General features: G+C 50.9%; 1 protein-coding gene across 1 annotated transcript in view; it reads right to left on the bottom strand.

The window, feature by feature from the left end:
• Sec13 (SEC13 homolog, nuclear pore and COPII coat complex component) overlaps positions 1 to 9,930 on the bottom strand; it is a 22,622-nt gene extending 12,692 nt beyond the window's left edge. Inside the window, exons 1-7 of the mRNA XM_023704507.1 lie at positions 9,913 to 9,930; positions 9,605 to 9,720; positions 7,837 to 7,988; positions 7,335 to 7,468; positions 3,200 to 3,333; positions 2,777 to 2,900; positions 1,865 to 2,055 (exon numbers count right to left, since the gene is read on the bottom strand). Of these exons, the coding sequence (XP_023560275.1) occupies positions 1,865 to 2,055; positions 2,777 to 2,900; positions 3,200 to 3,333; positions 7,335 to 7,468; positions 7,837 to 7,988; positions 9,605 to 9,720; positions 9,913 to 9,930 (869 nt within the window). The remainder of the gene's footprint in view (positions 1 to 1,864; positions 2,056 to 2,776; positions 2,901 to 3,199; positions 3,334 to 7,334; positions 7,469 to 7,836; positions 7,989 to 9,604; positions 9,721 to 9,912) is intronic.

Raw genomic sequence — 9,930 nt, 5'->3', positions numbered from 1 at the left:
AGGAAAAGGGAAGGGGACACCGACAGAGTCAGAGCTTGGGGACAATGCCCTTTGTGAAATGAGCTGTCACTGAAGGACGCACTCTTGGCGGTGACTGTGCCTATGAGGGCCCTGTTCAGAGTTGCTGAGACAGAAAGTAGATTGTGGCTCGGGGGACAGAGAGCTACTTCACAGGTGCGGTTTACTTCACAAATGGCTTTCTATGTATTAGCTGCTCAACAACAGAACTGCTGTGTGAGTCGTAAATCTTATGCACATTTTCACAATTTAAAAACAGGCACATGGGTGTGGTGGCACACACCTGTAATCCTACACTCCGGAAGGCTGAGGCAGAAGGACTGCAAGTCAGCCCAGTCTGGGCAACTAAGAGACCTAATGAGACTCTTACCAGAAAATAAGGACTGAGGATACAGCTCAGCGGCACAGCCTGCCTGGCAAGCACAATGCTCTGAGTTTGATTCCCAGTGAAAAAGACCCCAAAACCCCAACATTCTACTTGCTGGGCATGATGATACGGGTCTGTAATCCCAGCACTTGGGAGGAGGCTAAGGCAGGAGGAGTTTGAAGCCAGCCTGGGTTACAAAGTGCATCCAAGGTCAGCCTGAAGAGACACCCTGTCTTAAAAAGGCAAAACCCTCCCTAAACCCAGAAAAGCCCCAAATCCTCACTACTGCAAACAAAACAAAAAAGGAAAGAAGGGCCAGTGAGATAGCTCAGTAGACTAAAGCACCTTCTTAGGCAAGCGCAGGGACCCCTGTAATCCCAACAGCGCATGCCTGCAATCCCAACACTGGGGAGGCTGACAGCAGGAGGATCACTTGAGTCTGAGGTGCGTAGTGAGACCCTGTAACAAGCAAACACATTTAAAAAAAGGAAAGAAGGAAAACAATCTGTCTATGGAGAAGCAGCAGCAGCCAGCCATGACCTGTCCTCGCACTGGCCTGGGACAGACCCTTGGGCACACAAGCATCCTGGAGCGCCCTGGGTGCCTGGGGCTGCCAGTCCACACTACCCCTGCCCTCTTCTGTCACTGTATGCTGTGCTTGTATCTCACGCCTTCTGTGCCCCTCATAGCACATAACAGGGCATGAGAAATCTCAGAGCAGAAGACTGATTTTTTGGGAGATCTGGTCTTACTATGCTGGTCTCAGACTTGCAGTGATCCTCCTGCCTCAGCCTCCTGAGTGCTGGAGCTATAGGTGTGTGCCACTACTCCCTGCAGAACTGATGTCCATAAATGTGCCTCTTAAGTGTGTTTTGGACAAAATCCTCAGTGGTTGCCCTTTAAAGGTTTTCTTAACATATTTGCTTCTTTGTGCAGAACTAATTAAACAGCCCCATGGAGAAGAGGTAGCCCAGAGGCTGGGGTGATGGCTGCCAGACCCGCACCGGGTCGCACCCCCAGCTCCTCCCTGTGTGCCCGAGTGCTGTGATTCCATGGTGACGGAGAGACGCTCGGAACCGTTCTGAGCAGGACTTTCCTGACTACAGGCCTGGAGAGCAGGGAAGAGCACCAGGCCAGCTCCCGAGGCCAGAGAAGCTGGCCCTTTTAGAGAGCGCACCCAAACTGCAACCCAATACCACTTACTTCTCGAAAAGTGCCCACTATGAAATTAAGCCTGGGAGCCAGGGAGATGGCTCAGAAGAATAAGAGCTTCCCTGGCAAGCGCAAGGGCTGAAGTTCAATCCCCGGTTCCACCAAAAAAAAAAAAAAAAAGAAAAAAGAGAAAAAAAAAATTAAGCCTGAATACTGAGGTCTGAGCTTAGAAAAAGCAAAACTGCTTTCTGGCGCTCAGCTGCTGAGGCACGCAAGCAGCTGTGTGGCGACAGAAAGGGCTCTGCACGCCTGCTGAGGCTCCTGTACCCCAGGCTCGCCACCCTGCATGGGGCACTGGAGGTGGGCTGTACCTTGTTGTCACCACCTGAGACAGCGAGGATGTTGGTGGTGATGGACCAGCTCACGTGCCACACAACGTCGTTGAACTTGTGCAACAACTTAGGCGACCATGTGTTGCCCGAGAGATCTTCACAGGTCCAGATGAACACTCGGCCATCCTAGAAGACAGGCTAGAGTCGGGTGGGGAGGAGCCCTGCGGCAGCCTCCGCGGGCAGGGTGGGGGAGTCCGGGCCCGGGCACCAGCAGCTCGCAGCACTATGATGTGAGGCCCATCAGCCCCTGTCACAGCTGCTGGTGCCTCAGCTAGGGACTTGGCATTGCTAACTTCATTTTCTTGGGATTCTGCTCCTGCCTGTGGGGTTATTTCTCTAGTTTGTGTTACTATCTAACTAGTACAGCTTTCTAAAACCAAACCTTGGGGCCTGTAAGATAGCTCAGTGGTCTAAAGTGCCTACTTAGGCAAGCCTAGGAAAGTGCAGGGACCATGGTTCGATTCCTGACACCATGTGCCATGCCAGTCCTGCCCCAGGAAAAAAAAGCCAACCTCAGGAAACAAGAAGGGTCAAGCACAAAGAGAAAAATAACAAAAATTTAGAGCCAAATAAAAAGACTGTAATGGTAGAGAAGGTGGTGGTGCCACTTGGGGGCGGCTGCCTGACCTGAAGCTCAGTGGCACAGTCATCTGGGAAGGCTGGCTGGGTAGATGGGTCCACCCCCACCACACCAAGGGTGGAGAAGCCACTGTGGCTTTGGACTGCCCTGGTGACCCTTCTGCTGCTGTGCTAGTCCTGTCTCCCTCCCAGGGCTGTCTCACCAAGCCTCTGGAAGGCTGAAGGGACTTGTCAACAACAGGGTGTACATGCTTGGGGCTGTGCTGACCTGGGAGCAGCTGGCGATGGTGCTGGTGGGCAGGCCAATGGAGGGGGCCCAGGCCACGTCTCGAACCCAGTCACTGTGTGCCTCCAGCTTCTGGTCCTCCTTCCACTGGCCGTCCTCGTCCTCCCTGAGGAGATTGGAGGGAGAACCAGAGGCCCATGCTGCCCCCTCCCATGCACAGGCTAGGCCTACTTCATGTAGTTCCCCCAGTGTGCAGACCCTCAGGAAAGGGCTCTCTCCATCCCCAGCTCCAGCAGCTGGGAGTCAGGTGAGCACAAAAGGGCAGGCTTCTGCAGCTTTAAAGGTGACCTGGTAGATTATCAACAGCACTTTACTGGCCAGGAGGAGGACAATGACCTTGCTTTTTCCAGCTGTGGCAGACAGAGGGCATAAGGCTTCCCTGAGGAGTCTGCACAGCTCACTTACTTCCAGAGTTTGATGAGGTTGTCACAGCCACCAGAAGCAAACTTCTTGATGTAGCTGGGTTTCTGCCCAGACGGCTGGTCTATGAGGCTTCCAGGTACAACAGCAGGAGCCCAGCTGACTGCGTTGCAGCCGATCTGCAAAGAGGGAACACGTGGTGACATGGCCCTTTCTCTACAGCAGGACACTGTGCTCTGCAGGCCCAGGGTTATGGGTCATTCCTCTCTAGCCACTCACAGCTCTGCCTCACAGGGCCCAGCTCTGCAAGGTACGTGTTGAGAGCAGCAACGAGGAACATATACGTTACTTTTTCAAATACATGAAAGGAAGACACACGCATGCCTACTGAAAGAGAAGTTTTAAAAAAAGTCTTTAGAAAGCCACAGAAAAGGAGGCTGGGCATTGTGGTGCCTACCTGTAATCCCTGCACTTAGGAGGCTGAGGCAGAAGGATTGTTGCAAATTCAAGAGCAGCCTGGACTAGCAAGTGAGCTCAAGGCCACCCTGAAGTGTAACATGAGTCCCTATTTCAAAAAGACAAAACAAACAACACCCCCCCCACAAAAAAAAAGAACAACCAAAAAGCCCCACAGAAAATAGACAGCTTAAGGAATCACTCCAAACACTCCTGTAGCCACCACCAGTCAAATGATGCCCCTGTCTGAGATCTCATGTGTCCCATCCTAACACAGCACTTGGTCTCCTACTACCCAGACTTCTCATCTGTTCCCTCCCTCCCTGCCTGGCTTTGTCCCTCAAACATGCATTCCTTGACACTACAGTGTGTGCACGCCTGTAATCCCAGCACTCTGACAGGCCGAGGCAGGAGAATGACCCAAGTTCACACCCAGTCTGGGCAACTCAGTGGGCCACTATCTGGAAGTAAGAAATAACTGGGGATACAGCTGGGCGCAAAGGCTCTGGGTTCAATCACAAGTACAAAAAAGAAAGGGGGGAGGGGAGGCACCCTGCCATTTCTCAGTATGCAGCTTTCCTGGGGGAGGCCTGCGCTGTGCTCTGCTGTGCACGCAGCTCCTAGGCTCCTCTGTGGTCCTGAGAAGGCTCACATGCAGCCTCACATCTCTTGGTCTCGACCCTTTGTGAGTCACTGCATTTGTACTGATGCTCGCAAGGCACTGGCGTATCATTTTTGTTGTCTGAAGCTTTTCTAGTACATACCGCAGGTACCACACAACATCCCTGAGTTCTTGCATACTGATAGCAGTTTGTGTCCTTTATGCACCAAAGTACATTTTAAAACTGGCTTTGTGTTTATCAGCTTTTTGTCACTGTGACAAAATACATGACACTCACAACACTGTGAGGGGCCTGCTGGCTCTAGGCAAGAGTACCGGAGTAGAAGGGTTTGGCAGGGCAAGGCTGCTGACAGACACGGTGGCCAGGCAGCAAAGCACAGGGCCAGTGCGCAGAAAGGCAGGAGCCAGGGGCCAGATGCAGACCCCAAGTTGCACCCCTTCCTCTGGCCAGGCCGCCCCTCCCAACCAGCTGTTCAGCGCTGAACTCAGGAGGTCAGTGCTCACACCACCCAGCCGCCTCTCAGGAGTATCCTAATCCAGTCAGATGACAACCCAGATTAACCGTTCCAGCACAGTCAACTTTTTTTGTTTTGTGGTCTTTATTTTTGGCTTGTTCAGAGCAGGGCTGGAGCAGCATGTCGTGCTGGGCATTGAACCTCTGTCCCCTGCACCAGCCTAAACTTGCCTAAGCAGGCACTTTAGACTGCTGAGCTATCTTGCCAGCCCTGTGGTTCTTTTTATTACTTTTTTTAAATGTATTTAATACAAGGTCTACAGGGTATCACCACACAGATCCGACTCATAGTGATTCTCCTGTTTTCAGCCTCCCAAGTGCTGAGATTACAGGCGTGTGCCACCTGTGGTCTTTTCTGAGACAAGGTCTCACTATGCAGTTCAGGCTGACCCTGAACTCACTATGTAGCCCAGCTAGCCTCCAACTCACAGTGATGCTCCTGCTTTAGTCACCCGAGTGCTGAGCTTATAGGTGTGCGCCAACACGTTGGGCTCCACAATTGACTTTTTTTTTGGTGGTACCAGGGATTGAACTCAGAACCCTGTGCTTGCCAGGTAGGTACTTTAGACAATCGACTGCACATAAAAGTGCAAGGTTTGATGAATTCTGACACAGATATGCCTTGTAAAACCAGCACCACAACCAAGATGCTGAACACAGGCAGCACCCCAAAGGTTTCCTCTTTTTCCAGTGAACTCAGTCTTTCAATCCTGTAGCCTCCAAAGTGGACAACCACAGATTTGCTCACTATAGATTAATTTGCATTTTCTAGAATTTTAGATAGAATCCATAGTATTTTTGTTGTTTTGGTCTTTGTTCACTCAGCATAATTATTTAAAAAAACAAGGATCTTGTGTAGATCAACAACTATTTCTCTTATTGCTGTGCAGCAGCTCTCAAGTATGGGCCCACCATTATCTCTCTTTTTTTTTTTTTAATTTTATGTGTGTGTGTGTGTGTGTGTGTGTGTGGCCAGCTCAGCCCACCAGGGGGCGGGGCTGGCTGGCATGTAGTGCTGGGGGATTGAACCGTGGTCCCTGTGCTTTGCTAAGCTTGTTCCAAGTAGGTGCTTTAGACCACTGGGCCATCTCACCAGCCCCCACCATTATCTCTTTATCTGTCTCCCTGCTGACAGGCACTTGGTTGGCACCTTCCCTTGTGTATTTTATACATGCAACTGATTTCTTTTATTTTGCTTCTCTTGCAATGCTACAGATGGAACCCAGGCCCGTGAGCATATTAGGCAACTGCTCTACCACTGATTACAACCCTGACCTATTTTTTGTTTTACGTGAGATTATGCTTGAGTAGTTTTCCTAATCAGGGAAGCCTTTCTGGACTCAGAACTCTCGTTTTGTACGATGGCAGTCTGTGCTCAGCTGCCCTCCTCTGCCGCTCCCTGGCTGGTCTAACCTGTCCCACCCACGCCCCTAGCAGGCTCCACTTCAATTTCACTACAGTAGTCTGTCCTCACAAGGAGTCCTAGAAGCAAGCTGCACGTCATGCTTCTTCAGGTTCATCACGGCCCCCTGCACTCACCTAGTTGAGGACAGACTCTCTCATTTTTCTAAAGATATACAAATGGCCAAAAGCATGTGAAAAGATGCCCAGTATTTTTTTTTTTTTTTTTGTATCTTAGGGAAGGGTCTACAGGGTGTTCAGGGTCTTACTACTAGATTGGACTCATACTGATTCACCTATTTACAGCCTCCCAAGAGCTGGGATTACAGCCGTGCGCCACCATGCCCAGTCTCAACTGCCATCTCAGTGTGCCCCGGGGGGTAGGGGTGGGGGCAGGGCCAGCGTCTGCACCTGCTTGCAGGTGCTTTAATCCACTGAGCTATTTGGCTGGCCTGCCCAGCATCATTTCTGATTAGCAAAATAAAAAAACACAACAAGTTACTACTCCTCAAGAATAGCTATGATAAAAAGACAGGGTTGGCAGGATGCAGAGAAATCAGAACCTCAAATGCAACTGGGAGTGTTAAAATGTGCGGTTACCCTGAAAAATTGTTTAGTAGCCACAGTCACCGTGCCTCAAGCTCACAGCGAGTTCCTCACAACTGCTAAGATCTGCGACCTGACTGATGAATGGATACGAAGCACATGATGTACTCCTAGGGTCATACTGCCCAGCCGTAAGGAGCACGGACACACACTGTGACAGGGTGAGCCTCGAGCATCAGTAATTTGCTTCTTTCATTCACAAATGTTTGTCAGAATTATAAGACTCACAGTAGACTCAAGAAATGTGAGTTTTCCTCAATGTTCACAAGGTTTTCTGGACTGTTTCAACGTTCAGGTCCAACGAACAGGAGCACAGAGAACTAAATCTCTATGATGCCTCCTAGAGTGCTGCTCAGCTCCAGGAGTCCCAGTGACTGTGCAGAGCATTTCATCTTCCACGACAGTGGCCCTCCTTGCTCTGGGTTGAAGGAGGCCAGGACAGCTGCTGGCTCTAAAGCAGAGGCTCAGCACATCTTCTCTGCCACCCTTCTTGGCCCACTGCCCCGCAGGTCCCCCTCTTCCCCAGGAGACTTGTACAAGCGACAGGGCTGCCCTCTGCAGGGAAGCAGAGCTGGACTTACAGTGTGAGCATTGTTGATCTTCTTCACGTCCCACTGGCCTTCGCCCGTGTAGGTCAGCAGGGAGATGGCCCCATCTGAACTCCCGCAGGCCAGGATCAGGCCATAGTCATGGGGTGCCCAGCACACAGAGTTCACTGCAGGATGCAGGAGGCACAGTGAGCAGCGGGCACAACTACAGGCAGACTGCACTACTGAGTTCCTAAGAGAACTGCAGGGACCACCAGGGGCAGCTGTAATTTTTTTCAACTAGAGACATTAGGAAAAACCCCTACGGCACACAAGTGTCATTTCATAAACTCTACCTTAGCAAAACAAGGAGGAAGGGTAACACCCTGAGAATAAAGGCTGGTACTTAAAATGAATAAACCTAAAAACCCTGCTGTGTTGTGGGGCTCTTTGGTTCTCAGGCCGCACCTGGCAGGAAGACCAACCCCAGCTCCGGGACAGAAGGACGGGAGCTAGGGGGAGGTCAAGATGCGGTCCGCCCCACAGCACCGTGTACCTGAGGAATCATGTCCTGAGTGCTCATGGGTCTTCTCCCAGGTGCCATTCTCCTCCTTCCAGATGATGACTTTCCGGTCATAGGAGCAAGATGCCAGGATATTGCCATACATGGGGTGGGCCCAGGCCACCTGCCACACAGGACCTTCATGACTGCAAGGGGAGGGGACAGAGGCCATTCAGGGGCCACAGGAACCCACAGTCCTCTACCAGGCAGTTCTGGACAGGACTGAATGGCTTCCCTAATAGGGGGAAGTAATATCTGCCTAAGAATTTGAAAAGGGAGGGTTACAGATGTCACTGTGAAGGGCCACCTATTGGACCAAGGCCACAAGAGGCTCAGTAACAGGGGTCAGAGCTTTTCTAAGAGTTAGAACCTCTGTGCCACCAGATGGAACCTCGCCTGCCCAGAATACAGCCAGCACTGCCTTTCCTGCTCTTCTCAGCAGTCGCTCACTGCAGCTGTTCACACTCAGCTGCAGCAACTGTAGGCGGGGTCACACACCACCCTGCCAGAAGGCAACTTCTTCAGTAGGCAGTGTCTGTCTCCTTCGGCTCTTTCCTCTCTTCAAAGCACGTCTTTCCCTTCTCTGCCCTCTACCTGCTCACCTACTGACAGGTACCGTCTGAGCACACACTGAGGCTTCCGTGGGCACCGTGACCTTGTGGCCCATTTCCCCACATGGGCACTCAGCTGCTCTTTCCTCTAATTCAGCTGAACATATACTGAGCACCTTCTCACTGTCTAGGTTCCGCAGGGCAGAACTAGACTTACAAAGAAAACCCTATTATCCTGAAATGCAGTTACCAAAATGCTTGAAAAATGTAAAAGCTAGTGATACACATGCTTTAGGGCCAAGGCATCAAGCAGAAACTGCAGTGGCAGATCTGATAATCTCTATTTCAAAGTCGTATGATAAGCACAAATGATATTCTAAATTATAATGACTAATGCAAAATGCAAACACCTGAGGCAAAATGCTAGTAAGTACAAGCCTGATTGTGGCTTTTGGCCTTCCTCCAAAATCAAAGGCAATGCTAAGTATCATAGTCACTGAAAATATAAAAGTGACTGCTTTTCCCATGCCCTAGTTCACCAAAGCCTGAGTTCTATGTACAAAACCCTTGGAGACTCACGGCAGCCAGAGTAAGAACCACTGCTGTGTGCGAGCCAGTGAGCTGAGGGAAGACAACAGAGGGGCAGCTAAATAAGAGCTAGGAGTAGTAGGGGGAAGCGTGGGGCAAACATCTGTAAATAGCTACTGAACATCTGTCATGCACAAGCAGGTAGGACAACAGGATTTACAAAATGATCCTCACATTCTTACTATAACACTCTTTAAGTTCAATTTTGGTCTTGTTTCTCTGGGACAAGGGTCTCCCTATGTAGCCCAGAATGGCTTTGAACTTGAGGCAAACCTGCTTCAGCTCCCAAGTGCTGGGCACTGATGCTTTGGGCCACAGACTGAGCATGCACAGAATGGTGCCGTTTACTATTTTTAAATGAAGCAGTAACTGCCCACAGTGAAGGCTGCCTGGGGGCTATATACCCTGTCAGGAGCTGGCAGTCTCATAATGAGAATATGGGAAGCAGAGTCAGTGTTCCTGCCTGGGGCCACCTGTGTCACCTTGGGACCATCTCTCAGGTTAGCATGCCTGCACAGGAGCCTGCTGTCACTCTGGGTTCTCATCCTTTCTGCTCATGCTTGTGGAGTGCCTGCAAAGTCACACTGTTCCCAGGGACCTTCCTTGGGCTTGCTGATACTCACCCTCTGAGGTCAGCAATGAGGATCTGCCCTCCGTTGCGCACATCAAAGATTTTGACAGACCTGTCTGAGGAGCAGGTGGCCAGGCGGGTGCCATAGTAATCCATCTGGGCATCATGCTGCAAAGGGAGGACAGCTCAGGAAGCCTGCAGGCTGGGCAGTGTGGAGGGTGAAGGCAAGTCACCAGAATCTAGTTGGGACCAGAACCCACTTGCAATAATATGATCTTGAAGAACCATCACTACTAGACAAGAAGCTGGCATGCTTAAGTCTCCTGTCTTTGCTGAATGGTGTCTTCCTGGACGGTGGACCTTGATGAAGTCCACCAT

Source organism: Octodon degus, unplaced genomic scaffold (genome assembly GCF_000260255.1).
Source record: "Octodon degus isolate 3935 unplaced genomic scaffold, OctDeg1.0 scaffold00008, whole genome shotgun sequence".
NCBI lineage: Eukaryota > Metazoa > Chordata > Mammalia > Rodentia > Octodontidae > Octodon > Octodon degus.
The sequence above is the reverse complement of the archived record's forward strand: the minus strand, read 5'-3'. Positions and strand labels throughout refer to the sequence as shown.